Source organism: Caretta caretta, chromosome 5, assembly GCF_965140235.1.
Source record: "Caretta caretta isolate rCarCar2 chromosome 5, rCarCar1.hap1, whole genome shotgun sequence".
Taxonomy (NCBI): Eukaryota; Metazoa; Chordata; order Testudines; family Cheloniidae; genus Caretta; species Caretta caretta.
The window spans coordinates 125,115,789-125,135,906 of record NC_134210.1 but is presented as its reverse complement, the minus strand read 5'-3'; the positions used below and the strand labels follow the sequence as shown (position 1 = coordinate 125,135,906).

General features: G+C 51.5%; 2 protein-coding genes across 2 annotated transcripts; both read right to left on the bottom strand.

Moving 5' to 3' along the window:
• Positions 1-2,061: 2,061 nt before the first annotated feature.
• LOC125628834 (perilipin-3-like) lies at positions 2,062-5,854 on the bottom strand. The gene is made up of 7 exons (XM_048834073.2): positions 5,780-5,854; positions 4,960-5,155; positions 4,161-4,243; positions 3,770-4,055; positions 2,873-3,063; positions 2,536-2,658; positions 2,062-2,430 (listed from the first exon to the last, which is right to left on the bottom strand). The coding sequence occupies exons 1-7, from the start codon at positions 5,831-5,833 to the stop codon at positions 2,062-2,064; spliced, it is 1,302 nt and encodes a 433-aa protein (XP_048690030.2). The 5' UTR covers positions 5,834-5,854.
• Positions 5,855-11,861: 6,007 nt separating this feature from the next.
• Positions 11,862-17,797, bottom strand: LOC142072054 (perilipin-3-like). Its single transcript, XM_075128265.1, has 7 exons — positions 17,723-17,797; positions 15,925-16,120; positions 14,792-14,874; positions 14,416-14,686; positions 13,512-13,702; positions 12,329-12,451; positions 11,862-12,230 (listed from the first exon to the last, which is right to left on the bottom strand). The coding sequence occupies exons 1-7, from the start codon at positions 17,774-17,776 to the stop codon at positions 11,862-11,864; spliced, it is 1,287 nt and encodes a 428-aa protein (XP_074984366.1). The 5' UTR covers positions 17,777-17,797.
• Between the last annotated feature and the right edge of the window lie 2,321 nt (positions 17,798-20,118).

Here is a 20,118-nt window from a genome sequence, read left to right as displayed (position 1 = left end):
TTAAACACCTGAGCCTGTTGGTGGATCATGCTGGGGTCTGCTGGAATAGCTCACTGCTCCTTGTGCCATAAACACTGCATCTGGTGGGTTAGTCAGTTACTGCATTTGCTTTGTATAATTTAAGACTGGTCCAGCAACAGTTGCTATAGGGTATCTTACGTCTGACCCTGGCTGAGGCTATGTTAGAAGCACTCCTTCTCTACAGAAGGATTAGCTGCAGGGGCTATGCTCGGGACATGCAGGCTGCAATGTTCTTCATGGTGTAAAGAAAATCCAGCTCCTACTTCTATCCATGTTTGAAGCTAATATCTGCTGATGTGAAATCCACTCATTGACCTCACACATTTTATTAGACTTGGACTAAAGAGCTTCCTTGGGCTTGAGCACAGAAGTCCCATATGCTGAACAGCACTACTAAAGTCTGCACTTACTGTTCCATGTCCCTAAAAGGAGCAGGCTAGGACCTTTACTCACCCCAGCAGGGCTCCACCTAGCGAGTGCTCTTACTCACTCTTCCCCCTGTGTGTGTTGTAGGGGCCTTTGTTAATCCAGAACACAGCAGGGTTTGTAACACACCTCCAGTTCCACAGGCAGATTAGCCTGTCAGTTTGGCAGTTTCTGACTTTGAAGAGCTTGCTATCCCTTGTCCTTTGGGGTACAAGCCAGGCCCTGTCCAATGAGATCAGCAGTAACCAGACATGGGAGCTGCTTCCATCACCACTTTGATTACTAGTCTCCCTCTTTGAGGGCAACACACCCATTCCTGCTCATGGTGCTGTTGCAGTGCTGAACCTGGGAGACATGGTCTTGCCTAAAGCTTTTTAATAGCTCAAGCCCGAGTTAGGATAAGCAAAAGTGATGGAGCTGCCTAGATGTCACTACCCCCTTGTGACTTCAAGCACAGACACAAGCTCTCAGGAAAATGCATTATAAGCCCAGCACTGGTCCTATTATGGATCTCCCACAACCCTGAGCCATGTGCCTGTACAGTTATTGGCCTGGCTAGGTTTACACTAGGCAGTAGGGAAGGTTAGGCAGGTGCTTGGCTAACAGCAGGGAGGAAGGACGCAGGCTGGCTGATGTCCATGCTTCAACAAGACTGTCTGCTGCTCTCTCTCTTGCAGCTAGTCTCCCTGTGTGTGCGCGCAGGGGTGCGTTTTGACAACTCCAGGCAACTGGGATTTAACAATTCAGCATCTCTTTTCCTGGAGACTTCCAACCTTGCACTGGATTAGAGGCAAAGCCTGGAAGTCTCCCACCACTGTATGTGACCCTTTTAACTTTACCAGAAGTAGGTTCTCAGCTCTCCACACACCCCATTTCCTCTCAAGGCCATAGTGCCCTAACACACTGGGTATTCCCTCTGTTAGTTGATCTCAGAGTCTGTATTGTTGCCTTACTACACACTGGAAGCAAGACGAGTGTTCTCAATGGGCTGTTGCCTCCTTCTACCTGAGGATAGTCTCAATGGAAGAGTGTCAAATGGAGGCACCTGAAGAGATGCCTTCACCCAGGAGGAGCTCAGCCATTCTAGAGCCCTGCCAGAAAAAAAAGTGGGTGCAAGGGTGTGTGTGTGTGTGTGTGTGTGTGTGTGTGTGTATATATAGAGGGGGATGGGGTCACCTGTACAGTATATTTGTACAGAGCATGAGTCAGGGAGGGAATCACATTAAGCAGACAGGAATGTGAATGCAGTTGCAGTTTATTGTGACATTAAAACCCTAGTTTTACACATTACAAAGCTAGGAAAAAAATCAAGCTCAGCAGCACTTCTTATGTACAGAGGAAGACAGCTGTGTGTCAGTTACAATCCATGTCCTGAGAGAAGCAGACTAGCCCTGCAAGGGATGCAGTCCTGCATGACTAGTGATGCCACCCTGTAACAAATGGTTCTCGGGAAGTGGGCCTGGGAAAGGACATTCAGGTTCTTTAATTCTGCAGAAGGAAGAGTTGACCTCAGTCCACCATCTGCCAAAGCAGAACTACGGCCTCAGCGAGGAGACCCCACACTAGCCATGCAGGAAATTCAGCTGCATTCCCTCCAGCAGCAGGGGTAACCCTTCAGGCCTCCACCTTCTTCCCTTCCTCCACCAGCTCGTCAGGATATGGTGGGGAGTCTCCAGTGGGAGTGAAGGGTCCTACGATCCAATCCAGGGGAATGTTCTGCGTCACGTATTCCAGCAGCTCATCCAGGGACTCCTGGGCCTTGGTCACCATCTCCCGACTCCGGGCCAGGGCACTGCTGGACAGATCCTGGAAACAGCCGGCACTGGAGAAGGAGGCTTGGAGCTCTTGTATACTGCTCGAGACCTGCTGGGCCTTGTCCTGGATAGTGCTGGGAAGGCCCTGGATGCTGCCCAGGAGAGTAAGGCAGGTGGTTTTCAGTTGCTGGGTGAGGGTCTGGGATGTGGCTAGAGCCTGAGCTTCAACCTGCTGGAAGGAGAAAGAGACTGGAGTATCTACAAGTCTCCCCTGCAGATGGGGGGGGGGGAGTTCGCTGAAGCAAGGCTGTGAGGGCGAGAAGGAGGAGAATACCTTTGCGGAGTCTGGTTCCTCCTGCCCTTCCAACTTCCCCCTGCAGTACTGGAGCCACATCTGGTACAGACGGTCCTGGCCATTGTGAAGCTTCTGATCTACGGCCTGCTTGGCATGGCTGATCTGCAGGGGGAGAGGGCAGTTAGCTGGGAAGAGCAGGAGGCGGCTGGCCAGGGAAGCTCTCCCACAGCTAGGTGTGGGCAGCAGGCAGGCAGCACTACTGCAGCGACACAGCTGGGCCCAGGAACAAACAGTGCCAATGGCACTGAGCATGGGAGGCTGCAGAGACCGTGACCCACAGCAGCTACAGGGCAGGGGAGAGGGGTCGTGTTCCTACCAGGTCAATGATTTGCTGGAGCTGGGAGAGGGCCTCCAGGGTGCGCTGCCTGGCTTGTCTCATCTTGCCCAGGGCGTGCTGGTAGGCTCGCTGGCGCAGCGTGCTCGACAGGGAACCCAGGCGCACGTAGTAACTCCGCTGCTCTGCAGGAGCCTCTCCAGGCCCCTCCAGGGGAGTTGTGGCAAGCTCAGCTGGAAGGGGGAAGGGGTCAGTTGGCAGCAGTGGTGCAAGTCAGGCAGTAAGGTCAGGTACGCCGCGCCATTAAGACATTTGTTGCTGGGATGACGTACTGGAATGACGTTCGGTATCCACTGAAAACCACAGGGCTCTCAGGAACCGCAGCAGCGAAAGGAGCAGAACGCTGGCATCTCCTCCAGTGTGGCTGTACTGCCCCCCAGCTGGCCCCCCACCAGCCCTTCCACATAGCTCCTGTCTGGAGTCTGTAGAGCCCCCCGCACAAGGCAGGGTGGGGTCGTTTGGGGGGAGTCATGTGCCCCCCCACACTTTTGGGTCCCTCCCATGAGTCGCTGTACTGGTAAGAATTAAAATCTACTTGTACCACTGGTTGGCAGGGCCAGGATACAAGGCAGGGATGCGTTCAGTCCTCCCAGAGCTTGTGACCGATGGAATCTTTCCCAGGGCACGTTTGGATGCCCTGCAGCACCGACCAGTAAGGCAGCAGGTAGCTGCACAGGGAGCAGCGTCAGAGCCATCAGACAGGGCTAGCTGAGGGCCCAGCATGAAGGAACTAAGGGAGGGCTAGTAGCCAAGCTAGGTTGCAAGGAAGTCCAAAAGGAGAGGTGGCTCTTTTGGCAGCTCAGCTGTGAGCACTGAGTTCAAGCCACACCCCAAGACACCAGGGTCACATTGGTTTGTATTCAGCAGAGGGGATCTTACCGAGCTCCTCCTCCGTCATGGGGAGGTAGTAGTCCATCAGCTGCTCAGATTTCCCCAATGCTGCGTCTATGACACTCACAGCCATCTGCCCCATGCTGGAGCCCATCACTGTGCTCATGCTGCTGGTCATGGCGGATTTGGTCACCTCCATGCTCTCCTGGACAGCCTCTTGGGCCACGCTTACCCTGCTGGTCACTGCATCCTTCGCCTCAGTGACTGTGCTGCAGACTGCATCCTTGGCACCCACCATTGTGGCACGCACGATTTCTTGGGCATCCAAAGCCACCTAGAGGGAAAGGGGTCAAAAGAGAGGTCACTGAACACCTAGCAGAAGTGAAGGGCCCACAGCCTCATCCTGCTCCAGGACCAGTCGTGACACTCGTGTGGTTACCTTCTCAATCGGCTGCTGCAGGATGGGCAGCTGCTCCTCCAGTCTGTCCAGACCCCGACAGGCATGTTCATTGGCTGCTGCAACTGAAACATAACCACAGAACTCGTTCCCTTAATTCCTTTATGTGCACAGATCTCGTGGGGCTGCTAATCTGCGTACATTGGAGGACTGGCGTTCCTAAGCAAGTCTCCCCAGGTTACTGATGGGAAAGCCAAGGAAGAGGGGTTGGGCAAGTTGCCCAAGGCTATGGAGCCAGTCTGTTTCAGAGCCAGGTTTAGCAGTCAGGAGATCCGGCTGCCAGTCATCTGTTCATCCACCCCCAGCTTCTCCTAGAGGGTTTCAGGAGTCTCCAGTGCCTGCCATGGGCTCAGATCCTTTTAGCATTGGAGCTGCTTCCTGTGCCCTCTAGCAGGTATTGCTCCATGGCATTAGGTGCCATACACAGTGCATGTGGCTGTGTGGTACTGGGCCAGCCATGCACACCAGGGATTGTGCCTGGGCACTGCCTGCCTCTAGGCTGGTCCAGCTCACCGCTGGTACCTGAGCAGGAATCCCCCCCACCAGCAGCTGCTACAGCCGTCAGAACTCCTCCGCACAAGGCCAATGCCTTGGCCAGATCAAGTTTAGGAGCTCGCTGAGTTCTGGGGAGCAGGAGAAGGGAGTTTGTGGATTCTGTTTCCTGCCAGTTGGAGGCCGAGCTCAGTAGTGGGCCTAGAGCCACTGTAGGCTGAGCCTGCCCCCAGACCCACCTCCCCCACCACACACACAGGAGTGTTCCTGCCTCCCTTCCCTTACTCACGCTGTGGCTCCAGCTGGTCCAGGATAGGCCGTGCCCCAGTGATGGCAGCAGAGGTGATGGCCCTCACCCCAGTCTCTACTACCTGACAGACCCCTTTGATGGCTGGGTGGGTCTCTTTGGTGGCAGCGTAGCTGGCAGAGGCCATCTCACAGGCAGATCTGACCAAGGGCAGGCCAGCCACCCTGTTCCCTGCAGTCTAGGGGAGGGAAAGAGGAGTCAGTTGAGGAAGAGCTCCTGGCTTCTCAATGTGCCCCTCCTGTCTCTTTTCCTCTGCAACTACTGATTCTGTAGGAGACTGCCCAGCTCTGAGGACAGTCTCCTGTCCATTTCAGCTGGGTTTCAGTGGCCTGCCTGTGAGATTAGTTACAGACCCAGAAGCCTGGTCCCATTAGAACAGCTGCCTATATTCAGCAAGGTCTCAGGAACGCTGCTTTCGTCCTGGCACACCCACGAACAAAACAGAACTGTGTCACGGTCTCGTTCCATCAGTGAGAGCAGGAATGGAGAGACCTTTTGTCTTTCCAAGTGCAGTCTCTCTCGATCAGGAACCATGTCTCGGTCCAGCACCCGGTACAATGCCCCCACTGGGCATTGCAATCAACGGGATTTGCCAGTGTTCTAATGCAGACAGCATTCACAGGGTCACCTGTGCTCCTCCCGGATTCAGGAGGCACTTGTGGGCAGTGACTACGGCACTCTGAGAGCTAGAGTCATTGGCTAGAGTTGTGGTTACGAGTCCCTGTCTCCAGCAGTGGAGACATTCAAGCTAGAACAGCCTTTCCAGCCGCCAAGCACACCTGCCTCCCCAGGAGGGACCCACCTGTTGCTCCTCTGCCTGGATCTCCACCTGTGGTTCATTTTCCTTAGCAGACATGGTGGAGTTAGATGTCCCTGCAAGACCCAAAAAGGAATATTGAGTGGCTACAGCAGGAAACAATGAAATCAATCTTGTGTAGGAACACCAGGAGAGCTGCTCCCGGTCCGTTTTCTGTAAGAGCCAGACCAGGTTGTCCCCCTGCAGTAAGTCTCTCTCTACAGAGAGCAGGCCAGGCCCTTAAACCTTTGATCTAAGGCAGGCTCAGAAACAGCCAGTTCTTCAAGCCCAGGGATGCACTTGTAATCCACACATCTTGTGGGTGTGTTCTTCTGTCCCATCTCGTGGCACAAGGACCAGTTAGAGAGGCAGAGATTAATTTATCAGCTTTACCGTCTTAGCTAAGAGCCTTATGGCTTTTAGCTCATGCAGTAGAGGCTCATGCATTTAGGTCCAGAGGTCCCAGGTTTGATCCTGCCCATTACCAGGGTCTTTTGGCGTTACACACTCCCAAAGCTTCTCCTCAGACTTCTAGACCTGACAATGCCTCCCAAGGGGAGCACCAGGACACCTGCACAGCTCATCAGAGGCACCCTCCTAGTTTAGTCTTTTCCCAGATAGTACCGGGGCTAATTCCATTTGTCCCAGAGTACAATCACTGACAGAAGTTATCCTGCTGAAGGTAGTAGCCATTGACTACACACACAGAACACTGAATTCAGAAGGTACCACTGGGGAGCCTTCAGGGACTTCTTGAGTGAGTAGTGTAGGAGTCTCCCTGGATACTGAATTACATAGGAGATGATCATAATGGTGCCTTCTGACCGTAATATCTATGATTCTACATAGGAGATGCCCACTATGGCAGGCTGGTTATTTTAAAGCCAATTTAGCTGGTAAAAATACAAATATCTTCTATTGTCAGGTAAAGATGGTCTGCTAAAGAAACAGATTCCAGTTCAGGTAAGTTGACACCATCACTCCTAGAGGCGAAAGTGAGACCACTAACTAGAAAGCTAGGGCCAGGAAGCATTTCCCTTATGGGAAGGCACCAGCCCTATTTTCCTTTAGTGTTTCCTGCATTATCTGTTTCAGATACATATTGGTTACTCAGCACTCCAGTCTCAGCTGAATCTGCCACCTCAGTCAAGTGTTTCCCCCTGCAGATCTTTAGGACAAGCCAGAACTCAGACGAGAACCAGAAGTCCCATTCCCCATCCCTGCATGGGAACAGCATAGCTTTGCTCAGGTCGAGAGGTGAGTAAGTTTTTCCCCTAGTCCAAACTCTAATTTAGTTCTCCTAGTTAAATATTCTATTCTCCTCTAGGGAAGCCTCCATCTCCTAGAACATACCATTAATCCAGGCCTCCCAGTCTGGAAGGCAAATAGTTTCCTTCCCTGGACTGTTTGCTCAGAAAACTGAAGTCAAAATGCTTTACACAAGTACAACTACTAAGCACTGAAACTAGCTAAGAGCTTCTGACCATTCAATCCTAGCCACTACTAGCCATCAGGCAAGACATTGGGTCACACTCTGTGTAAGAAAAGAGCCCCCATCTTAACAGATACAGAACCTAGGAACCAGAGATATAACACAGACGTTAACCACACATCTTACCAAACTTCCACACTTCTAATCCTTCACCAATACTCAGACCTCCCTTAAGTCTCAGCCATTATATTCCTGTGATGATGTCATCATGGGGCTGGACACACTTGACAGACATCTCAGGAGACCAATCACACAGCTGCATTCTCTACTTTGCCCAGTGAGAGCTGTGAGCCCATGAAAAGTTACAGGGTGTGAGAGTTGCCAATCTTGGTTGGATGGTTCCTGGAGGTCTCATCACATGACAATCTTTAATTAAAGATTAATCTTTAATTCCTGGAGAGTTCAGGACAATCCTGGAGGGCTGGCAAACCTAGTTTCAGATTATGAGCTGTTTGGGGCAGGCCTTTTACTCTCTGTTAAGACAGTACCTAGCACGATGGGATTCCAGTTCTGATTTTTGCTTTGAAATGCTACGGTCATACAAATAATAATAATGGTTCATATTCTCAGAGTACTCCGGTTGTTCTCTCTGAAGAGCGCCTTTACACTCCAATTCCCTGGTAACATTTTCAGTGTAGAAGATTTTTGAGAGTAAAACCATCTAAGAGAGGAGAGTGCTGGTAGCTGTTGTATTATTTTCCTTTCCTGCCCACTCCAAAAGAGGCTGGGGAAGTTATTCTGGCCCAGCTGGCACAAGATACTCCTCAGTTCATTTATAGCTTTCCTGTTGGTTGACTTGTCCAGGGAAGAGAACATGGCACAGGTTTTTAAAGGTATTTAGCTATTGCTCCTCTCAGCATTGCAAGGCCTAAGTGAGTTAGGCCCAGAACCTCAAAGAGACTTAGGTAGCCCCACACTGGGCAATAAGGGGTTAAAGATTGAGGGCAGTTAGCAGTTCCAATATAAGTGTCAGTTCAATACGTGGAACCCCCAGGCTCAGGGGGTATCTGGGGAGCATTTGGGCAGATGCTGGGGGTGACAGACAAAGGGAAGCACTAAGTGGGGAGACAAGCTCAGGGAAAAATTTGGGGGGGGGTGTCAGTTATAGCCACTATGCTCAGCTCTGCCCTCTCCCCATTATCATTCCTGGCCTAGATACTTCAGTGCCAGGGTCCTTCCCAGCCGGAGTGACAGCAGATCACACCAGGCATAACTTTGTCCCATAACCTCCCTACACCTTTCACACAGGGAGTAAAATCAAAGCAGGGAGTGCAAATGCCTGGAGCAGCTGAGCAGAGTGACAGTGGCCTGGGGCTGAGGCAGGTGCTCACCTCACTCCTTTAAATAAGCCTAGATGTTCATACCCATGTGTCTGTCCCACAGAGGGATGTGAGAGGGCCTCCATCTAAACACAAGATCTTCAGCTTCAGTGGCTGCAAAGGCCAGAGTGGGGCCGTTTTAGGCTCTGATTCTACAATGAGCCCTGCACAAACCAGTCCCTGCATTTGCTCAGACCCCAGTAACTTCAACAGGCAGTTGGGAAGAGTAGCTGAGTTCCAGAGGGTTCTGCACTGGTGCAAGTAACACCAGCACAGAGAGACCATTGCATGCTCAGGGCTTAGAAACCAGCTTCCCATCCATAGCCCTCCCACACAGGCAGCCAGCAGAAGCAGCGAGCCCAACCATGTAGAGAGCACACTACAAGTCTTCCTACCTGGGATCTACAGCTACAATCACCAATTATCCAGAGGGTGCCACCCAGGAGAGAAAGCCAGCTGGGGGCAGGAAGCATCTCTTTCCTTTTCCCATTCCTCCTTCTAATATTCAGACCATTGGGGTGTAGCTGGTGTGATCTCTATGCTCACATGTGGATCCTCCAACAGGCCTTTGGATTAAACACTCGAGCCCGTTGGTTTGGGGTTTGCTGAAATAACTCACTGCTCTTTGAATAAATACTGCACCCGGTGGGTTAGTCAGTCACTGAATTTGCTTTATATAACTTGAGAGTGGTGCAGCAACATTTTTGATCGGGTTTCTTAGGTCTGACCCTGCTTGGGGATGTGTTAGAACCGCTCCTTCTCTACGGAAAGATTAGCTGCAGGGGCTGCGCTCGGGAAACGTAGGCTGCAATGTTCTTCATGGCGTAAAGAAAATCCAGCTCCCACTTCTGTCCAAGTTTGAAGCAAATATCTGTTGATGTGAAATCCACTCATTGACATCACACATTTTATTAGACTTGGACGAAAGAGGAAAGAGCTTCACTGGGCTTGGATACAGAAGTCATGTTAGCTGACCAGCACTCCTGAAGTCTGCACTTACTCTTCCATATTCCTAAAAGGAGCAGACTAGGACCTTTACTCACCCCAGCAGGGCTCCATCTAGCTAGTGTGTTGGAGGGGCCTCTGTTAATCCAGAACACAGCAGGGTATGTAACACATTTCCAGTTACACAGGCAAATTAGCCTCAGTGATCGCTCACTGTCAGTTAGGGAGTTTCTGACTTTTCTGCAGAAAAGGACCTCGAAGTTACAGTGGACAAGAAACTGGCTATGAGTCAACAGTGTGCCCTTGTTGCCAAGACGGCCAATGACATTTTGCGTTGTGTAAATAGGGGCATTGCCAGCAAATCGACAGACATGATTGTTCTCCTCTATTCAACATTTGTGAGGCCTGATCTGGAGTACTATGTCCAGTTTTGGGCCCTACACCACAAAAAGGATGTGAAAAAATTGGAAAGTGTCCAGCAGAGGACAACAAAAATGTTCAGGGGACTGGAACACATGATTTGTGAGGAGAGGCTGAGGGAACTGGAATTGTTTAGCCTGCAGAAGAGAAGAACGGCAGGGAGGAGGATTTGATAGCTGCTTTCAGCTACCTGAGAGGGAGTTCCAAAGAGGATGCATCTAGACTGTTCTCAGTGGTACAGATGACAGAACAAGGATCAATGGTATCAAGTTGTAGTGGGGAAGGTTTAGGTTGGATATTAGGAAAAACTTTTTCACTAGAAGGGTGGTGAAGCACTGGAATGCGTTACCTAGGAAGGTGGTGGAGTCTCCTTCCTTTGAAGTTTTTAAGGTCGGGTTTGACAAAACCCTGGCTGGGATGATTTAACTGGGAATTGGTCCTGCTTTGAGCAGGGGGTTGGATTGGATGACCTCCTAAGGTCCCTTCCAACCCCCATATTCTAGGAGTCTATGAAAACCTTTGTAGCCCCAGTCCACTGGGAGTACAAGACAGGCCCTGTCCAATGAGATCCGGAGTAACTAGCCCTGGGAGCTGCATCCATCACCATTTTGATTACTAGTCTCTATCTTTGAGAGCTACACACCCATTCCTGCTCATGGTCCTGTTGCAGTGCTGAACCCGAGAGACATTTCCTTGCCTGAAGCTTATTAATAGCTCAAGCCGGAGTTAGGATAAGCAAAAGTGATGGAGCTGCCTAGATGACACTACCCCCTTGTGACTTCAAGCATAGACACAAGCTCTCAGGAAAATGCATTCCAAGCCCAGCACTGGTCCTACTATGGATCTCCCACAACCCTGAGCCATTAGCCTGGCTCGGTTTACACTAGGCAGTAGGAAAGATTACGCAGGTGCTTGGCTAATGGCAGGGAGGAAGGATGCAGGCTGGCTGATGTCCATGCTTCAGCAAGACAATCTGCTGCTCTCTCTCTTGCAGCTAGTCTCCCTGTGTGTGTTTTGTTAAATCCCAGTTGCCTGGAGTTGTCAATTCACCATCTTTTCCTAGACACTTCCAACCTGTTGAGCTTCTTGCACTGGACTAGAGGCAAGGCCCGGCAGTCTCCCACCACTGTATGTGACCCTTTTAACTTTGCTCATTACCAGTAGTAGGTTCTCAGTTCTCCACACACCCCATTTCCTCTCAAGGCCATAGTGCCCTGTCTCAACAACCTGGGTCTTTCCCTCTGTTAGTTGGGTCTCAGAGCCTGTAATGTTGCCTTGCTACCCACTGGAAGCCAGACGAGTGATCTCAATGGGGAGAACACTGTTGCCTCCTTCTACATGAGAAAAGTCTCAATGGAAGAGTGTCAAATGGAGGCACCTGAAGAGATGCCTTCACCCAGGAGATGAGCTCAGCCATTCTGGAGCCCTTCCAGAGGAAGTGGGTGGAGGGGGTTTGTGTGTGTGAAGAAGAGGGGCATGGGGTCACCTGTACAGTATATGTTTCTACAGAGCATGAGCCAGGGAGGGAATCACATTAAGCAGACAGAAATTTGAATGCAGTTGAGGTTTATTGTAACATTAAACCCTAGTTTTACACATTACAAAGCTAGGGAAAAGATCAAGCTCAGGAGCACTTCCTATGTACAGAGGAATAAAGCTGTAGGTATGTCCAGAGAGAAGCAGACTAGCCCTGCAAGGGATGTAGTCCTGCATGACTAGTGATGCCACCCTGTAACTGGTAATACATGGTTCTGGGGAAGTGGGCCTGGGAAATGACATTCAGGTTCTGCAGAAGGAAGACCTGACCTCAGTCCACCATCTGCCAAAGCAGCACTGTGGCCTCAGCAAGGAGACCCCACACTAGCTATGCAGGCAATTCAGCTGGATTCCTTCCAGCAGCAGGGGGAACCCTTCAGGCCTCCACCTTCTTTCCTTCCTCCACCAGCTCATCAGGACACGGTGGGGAGTCTCCAGCAGGAGTGAAGGGTCCCACGATCCAGTCCAGGGGAATGTTCTGCGTCACGTATTCCAGCAGCTCATCCAGGCACTCCAGGGTCTTGGTCACCATCTCCCGACTCCGGGCCAGGGCACTGCTGGACAGATCCTGGAAACAGCCGGCACTGGAGAAGGAGGCCTGGAGCTCTTCTGTACTGCTCGAGACCTGCTGGGCCTTGTCCTGGATAGTGTTGGGAAGGCCCCGGATGCTGCCCAGGAGAGTAAGGCAGGTGGTTTTCAGTTGCTGGGTGAGGCTCTGGGACGTGGCTAGAGCCTGAGCTTCAACCTGCTGGAAGGAGAAAGACTGGAGTATCTGCAAGTTTCCCCTACAGATGGGGAGAGTTCACTGGAGCAAGGCTGTGAGGGCGAGAAGGAGGAGAATACCTTTGCGGAGTCTGGTTCCTCCTGCCCTTCCAAGTTGCCCCTGCAGTACTGGAGCCACATCTGGTACAGACGGTCCTGGCCATTGGGAATCTTCTGATCTACGGCCTGCTTGGCATGGCTGATCTGCAGGGGGAGAGGGCAGTTAGCTGGGAAGAGCAGGAGGCGGCTGGCCAGGGAAGCTCTCCCACAGCTAGGTGTGGGCAGCAGGCGGGCAGCACTACTGCAGAGACACAGCTGGGCCCAGGGACAAACAGTGCCAATGGCACTGAGCATGGGAGGCTGCAGAGACCGTGACCCACAGCAGCTACAGGGCAGGGGAGAGGGGTCGTGTTCCTACCAGGTCAATGTCAAGGTTTCTCCCCCACCCTCAACTCTAGGGTACAGATATGGGGACCTGCATGAAAAACCTCCTAAGCTTACTTTCACCAGCTTAGGTTAAAACTTCCCCAAGGTACAAATTAATTTTACCCTTTGCCCTTGCAATTTCCACTGCCACCACCAAACTCTAACTGGGTTTACTGGGAAACGTAGTTTGGACACGTCTTTCCTCCCAAAAACCTCCCAACCCTTGCACCCCACTTCCTGGGGAAGGTTTGGTAAAAATCCTCACCAATTTGCATAGGTGACCGCAGACCCAAACCCTTGGATCTTAGAACAATGAAAAAGCATTCAGTTTTCTTACAAGGTGACTTTTAATTGAAGTAAAGGAATCACCTCTGTAAAATCAGGATGGTAGATACCTTACAGGGTAATTAGATTCAAAACAGAGAATCCCTCTACGCAAAACCTTAAGTTACAAAAAAGACACACAGACTGGGATAGTCATCACAAATCTTTTCTTAGCCATTTAAAGAAATCATAATCTAACACATACCTAGCTAGACTACTTACTAAATGTTCTAAGGCTCCATTCCTGTTCTGTTCCCGGCAAAAGCAGCCTACAGACAGACACAGACCCTTTGTTTTTCTCCCTCCTCCCAGCTTTTGAGAGTATCTTGTCTCCTCATTCGTCATTTAGGTCAGGTGCCAGCAAGGTTACCTTTAGCTTCTTAACCCTTTACAGGTGAGAGGACTTTTCCTCTGACCAGGAGGGATTTTGAAGTGGTTTACCCTTCCCTTTATATTTATGACAGACCGTGACCCACAGCAGCTACAGGGCAGGGGAGAGGGGTCGTGTTCCTACCAGGTCAATGATTTGCTGGAGCTGGGAGAGGGCCTCCAGGGTGCGCTGCCTGGCTTGTCTCATCTTGCCCAGGGCGTGCTGGTAGGCTCGCTGGCGCAGCGTGCTCGACAGGGAACCCAGACGCACGTAGTAACTCCGCTGCTCTGCAGGAGCCTCTCCAGGCCCCTCCAGGGGAGTTGTGGCAAGCTCAGCTGGAAGGGGGAAGGGGTCAGTTGGCAGCAGTGGTGCAAGTAAGGCAGTAAGGTCAGGTACGCCGCACCATTAAGACATTTGTTGCTAGTATGACGTACTGGAATGACATTCGGTATCCACTGAAAACCACAGGGCTCTCAGGAACCACAGCAGCGAAAGGAGCAGAATGCTGGCACCTCCTCCGGTGTGTCTGTACCACCCCCAGCTGGTCCCCCACCAGCCCTTCCACGTAGTTCCATCTCCTGTCTGGAGTCTGTAGAGCCCTCCCCGCACGAGGCAGGGTGGGGTCGTTTGGGAGGGAGTCATGTGCCCCCCTACACTTTTGGGTCCCTCCCATGAGTCACCGTACTGGTAAGAATTAAAATCTACTTGTACCATCGGTTGGCAGGGCCAGGATACAAGGCAGGGATGCGTTCAGTCCTCCCAGAGCTTGTGACCGATGGAATATTTCCCAGGGCACATTTGGATGCCCTGCAGCACTGACCAGTAAGACAGTGGGTAGCAGCACAGGGAGCAGCGTCAGAGCCATCAGACAGGGCGAGCAGAGGGCCCAGCATGAAGGAACAAAGGGAGGGCTAGTAGCCAAGCTAAGTTGCAAGGAAGCCCAAAGGAGAGGTGACTCTTTTGGCACATCAGCTGTGAACACTGAGTTCAAGCCACACCCCAAGACACCAGGGTCACATTGGTTTGTATTCAGCAGAGGGGATCTTACCAAGCTCCTCCTCTGTCATGGGGAGGTAGTAGTCCATCAGCTGCTCAGATTTCCCCAATGCTGCGTCTATGACACTCGCAGCCATCTGCCCCATGCTGGAGCCCATCACTGTGCTCATGCTCCTGGTCATGGCGGATTTGGTCACTTCCACGCTCTCCTGGACAGCCCCTTGGGCCACGCTCACCCTGCTGGTCACTGCATCCTTGGCCTCAGTGACCGTGCTGCAGACTGCATCCTTGGCACCCACCAGGTCTTGGGCATCCAAAGCCACCTAGAGGAAAAGGGATCAGAAGAGAGGTCACTGAACACCTAGCGGAAGTGAAGGGCCCACAGCCTCATGCTGCTCCAGGACCAGCCGTGACACTCGTGTGGTTACCTTCTCAATCGGCTGCTGCAGGATGGGCAGCTGCTCCTCCAGTCTGTCCAGACCCCGACAGGCATGTTCATTGGCTCCTGCAACTGAAACATAACCACAGAACTCGTTCCCTTAATTCCTTCATGTGCACAGATCTCGTGGGGCTGCTCATCCATGTACATTGGAGGACTGGTGTTCCTAAGCAAGTGTCCCCAGGTTACTGATGGGAGAGCCAAGGAAAAGGGGTTGGCGAAGTTGCCCAAGGCTATGGAGCCAGTCTGGTTCATCACATGTTTAGCTCGGGAGATCCCACTGCCAGTCATCTGTTCAGTTAGCTGCTTTCAACTACCTGAAAGGGGGTTCCAAAGAGGATGGCTCTAGACTGTTCCCAATGGTAGCAGATGACAGAACGAGGAGTAATGGTCTCAAGTTGCAGTGGGGGAGGTTTAGATTGGATATTAGGAAAAACTTTTTCACTAAGAGGGTGGTGAAACACTGGAATGCGTTACCTAGGGAGGTGGTAGAATCTCCTTCCTTAGAGGTTTTTAAGGTCAGGCTTGACAAAGCCCTGGCTGGGATGATTTAACTGGGAATTGGTCCTGCTTCGAGCAGGGGGTTGGACAAGATGACCTTCTGGGGTCCCTTCCAACCCTTATATTCTATGATTCATCCACCCCCAGCTTCTCCTAGAGGGTTTCAGGAGTCTCCAGTGCCTGCAATGGGCTCAGATCCTTTTAGCATTGGAGCTGCTTCCTGTGCCCTCTAGCAGGTATTGCTCCATGGCATTAGGTGCCATACGCAGTGCATGTGGCTGTGTGGTACTGGGCCAGCCACGCACACCAGGGATTGTGGCTGGGCACTGCCTGCCTCTAGGCTGGCCCAGCTCACCGCCGGTACCTGAGCAGGAATCCCCACCAGCAGCTGCTACAGCCGTCAGAGCCGCTCCGCACAAGGCCAATGCCTTGGCCAGGTCACGTCTAGGAGCTAGCTGAGTTGAGGGGAGCAGGAGAAGGGAGTCTGTGGATTCTGTTTGCTGCCAGTTGGAGGCCGAGTTCAGTAGTGGGCCTAGAGCCACTGTAGGCTGAGCCTGCCCCCAGACCCACCTCCCCCGCTACACACACAGGAGCGTTCCTGTCTCCCTTTCCCTTACTCACGCTGTGGCTCCAGCTGGGCCAGGATGGGCCGTGCCCCGGTGATAGCAGCAGAGGTGATGGTTCTCACCCCAGTCTCTGCCACCTCACATATCGCTTTGATGGCTGGGTGGGTCTCTTTGGTGGCAGCGTAGCTGGCAGAGGCCATCTCACAGGCAGAGCTGACCAAGGGCAGGCCAGCCACCCTGTCCCCTGCAGTCTGAGGGAGGGAAAGAGGAGTCAGCTGAGGAAGAGCTCCTGGCTCGTCAAGGTGCCCCTCCTGTCTTTCCTTCTGCAAACTACTGATTCTGTAGGAGACTGTCCTCAGAGCTAGGTAGTCTCCGGTCCCTCTCAGCAGGGGTTCAGTGGCCTGACTGTGACATTAGTTACACACCCAGAAGCCTGGTCCCATTAGAACAGCTGCCTATATTCAGCAAAGTCTCAGGAATGCTGCTTCCATCCTGGCACACCCACCAACAAAACAGAACTGTGTCACGGTCTCATTCCTGCTCTCACTGATGGAATGGAGAGACCTTAGAATCATAGAATATAAGGGTTGGAAGGGACCCCAGAAGGTCATCTAGTCCAACCCCCTGCTCGAAGCAGGACCAATTCCCAGTTAAATCATCCCAGCCAGGGCTTTGTCAAGCCTGACCTTAAAAACCTCTAAGGAAGGAGATTCCACCACCTCCCTAGGTAACGCATTCCAGTGTTTCACCACCCTCTTAGTGAAAAAGTTTTTCCTAATATCCAATCTAAACCTCCCCCACTGCAGCTTGAGACCATTACTCCTCGTTCTGTCATCTGATACCATTGAGAACAGTCTACAGCCATCCTCTTTGGAACCCCCTTTCAAGTAGTTGAAAGCAGCTATCAAATCCCCCCTCACTCTTCTCTTCTGCAGGCTAAACAATCCCAGCTCCCTCAGCCTCTCCTCATAACTCATGTGTTCCAGACCCCTAATCATTTTTGTTGCCCTTCGCTGGACTCTCTCCAATTTATCCACATCCTTCTTGAAGTGTGGGGCCCAAAACTGGACACAGTACTCCAGATGAGGCCTCACCAATGTCGAATAGAGGGGGACGATCACGTCCCTCGATCTGCTCGCTATGCCCCTACTTATACATCCCAAAATGCCATTGGCCTTCTTGGCAACAAGGGCACACTGCTGACTCATATCCAGCTTCTCGTCCACTGTCACCCCTAGGTCCTTTTCCGCAGAACTGCTGCCTAGCCATTCGGTCCCTAGTCTGTAGCTGTGCATTGGGTTCTTCCGTCCTAAGTGCAGGACCCTGCACTAATCCTTATTGAACCTCATCAGATTTCTTTTGGCCCAATCCTCCAATTTGTCTAGGTCCTTCTGTATCCTATCCCTCCCCTCCAGCGTATCTACCACTCCTCCCAGTTTAGTATCATCCGCAAATTTGCTGAGAGTGCAATCCACACCATCCTCCAGATCATTTATGAAGATATTGAACAAAACCGGCCCCAGGACCGACCCTTCTGTCTTTCCAAGTGCATTCTCTCCCGATCAGGAACCATGTCTCAGTCCAGCACCCGGTACAATGCCCCTACTGGGTATTATAATCAGCGGGATTTGCCGGTGTTTGAGTGGAGACAGCATACAGAGGGTCACCAGTGCCGATGCTCCTCCTGGCTTCAGGGGGCACTTGTGGGCAGTGACTACGGCACTCCGAGAACTAGAACTTGGAGCATTAGCTAGTGTTGTGGTTACGAGTCCCTGTCTCCAGCAGTGGAGACATTCAAGCTAGAACAGCCCTTCCAGCTGCCAAGCACACCTGCCTCCCCAGGAGGGACCCACCTGTTGCTCCTCTGCCTGGATCTCCACCTGTGGTTCATTTTCCTCAGCAGACATGGTGGAGCGAGATGTCCCTGCAAGACCCAAAAAGGAATATTGAGTGGCTACAGCAGGAAACAATGAAATCAATGTTGTGTAGGAACACCAGGAGAGCTGCCCCCGGTCCGTTCTCTCTGAGAGCCAGACCAGGTTGTCCCCCTGTAATAAGTCTCTCTCTACAGAGAACAGGCCAGGGCCTTAAACCTTTGATCTAAGGCAGGCTCAGAGACAGCCAGTTCTTCAAGCCCAGGGATGCACTTGTAATCCATACACCTTCTGGGTGTGTTCTTCTGTCCCATCTCGTGGCACCAGGACCAGTTGGAGAGACAGAGATTAACGCATCGGCTCTGCATCTTTAGCTAAGAGCCTTATGGCTTTTAGCTCATGCAGTATAGGCTCATGCATTTAGCTCCGGAGGACCCAGATTTGATCCTGCCAATCACCAGGGTCTGTTGGTGTTACACACTCCCAAAGCTTCTCCTCAGACTTCTAGACCCAACAATGCCTCCCAAAGGGAGCACCAGGGCACCTGCACAGCTCATCAGAGGCATCTTCCTAGTTTAGTCTTTTCCCAGATAATACCAGGGAAAATTCCATTTGTCCCAGAATACAATCACTGACAGAAGTTATCCTGCTGAAGGTAGTAGCCATTGACTACGCACACAGAACACTGAATTCAGAAGGTACCATTGGCGAGCCTTCAGGGACCTCCAGAGTGAGTAGTGTTTAAGTCTCCCCGGATTCTGAGTTACATAGGAGATGATCATAATGGTCCCTTCTGACCTTATGATCTATGAGTCTATATAGGACATGCCCACTACGGCAGGCTAGTTATTTTAAAGCCGATTTAGCTGGTAAAAAAACAAATCTTTTCTATTGTCAGTTAAAGACTGGTCTGGTAAAGAAACAGATTCCAGTTCAAATAAATTGACACCATCACCCCTAGAGGCGAGAGTGAGACCACTAACTAGAAAGCTAGGGCCAGGAAGCATTTCCCTTCCAGGAAGGCACCAGGCCTGTTTTCCTTTAGTGTTTCCTGCATTATCTGTTTCAGATACATATTGGTTAGCCAGCACTCCAGTCTCAGCTGAATCAGCCACCTCAGTCAAGTGTTTCCACCTGCAGATCATTAGGACAAACCAGAATTCAGACCACAGCCAGCAGTCCCAATCCCCATCCCAGAATGGGGGCAACATAGCTTAGCTCAGCTCAGGTAGAGAGGTGAGTGGAGAGTTTTTCCAAGTCCAAGCTCTAATTTAGTTCTCCTTGTTAAATAGTCTATTCTCCTCTAGGGAAGCCTCCATCTCCTAGAACATACCATTAATCCAGGCCTCCCAGTCTGGAAGGCAGACAGTTACCTTCCCTGGACTGTTTGCTCCAAAGACTCAGCTAGAAATGCTTTACACAAGTACAGCTAGAAAGTACTGAAAGTAGCTAAGAGCTTCTGATCATTCAATCCTAGCTATTACTGGCCACCAGGCAAGACATTGGGTCACAATCTGTGGAAGAAAGAGCCCCCATCTAAACACCCAAAGAACCAGAGACATAGTAGAGAGCTTAACCACACAACTTACCAAACTTCTACACTCCTAATCTTTCACCAATACTCAGACCTTCCCCCGGTCTCAGCCATTATATTCCTGTGATGATGTCATCATGGGGCTGGACACACTTGACAGACAGCTCAGGAGACCAATCACACAGCTGCATTCCCAACTTTACCCAGTGTGGGCTGTGAGCCTCTGAAATGTTACAGGGTTTTGGAGTTGCCAATTTTGGCTCCAGTTGGTCTCTCTGAAGAGCGCCTTTATGCTCCATTTCTCTGGTAACATTTTCAGTGTAGAAGGTTTTTTCTCACTAAAACAATCTAAGAGAGGAGAGTGCTGGTAGCTCAAAGAGAGTTAGGTTGCCCCACACTGGGCAATGAGGGGTTAAAGACTGAGGGCAGTTAGCAGTTCCAATATAAGGGTCAGTTCAATACGTGGAACCCCAGGCTCAGGGGAGCATTTGGGAAATGATGGGGATGATGCAGCCATAGGGAAGGACAAAGTGGGGAGACAAGCTCAGGGAAAAGTTTGGGCAGGGGGGAGTCAGTCATAGCCACTATGCTCGGCTCTACCCTCTCCCCATTGTCATTCCTGGCCTAGTTACTCCAGTGCCAGGGCCCTTCCCAGCTGGAGTGACAGCAGATCACAGCATGTATAACTTCTTCCCATCACCTCCCCATCGCCCTTCACACAGGGAGTAAAATCAAAGCAGGGAGTGACAGTGGCCTGGGGCTGAGGCAGGTGCTCACCTCCCTCCTTTAAAGCAAGCCTAGATGTTCACACTCATGTGTCTGTCCCACAGGGGGATGTGAG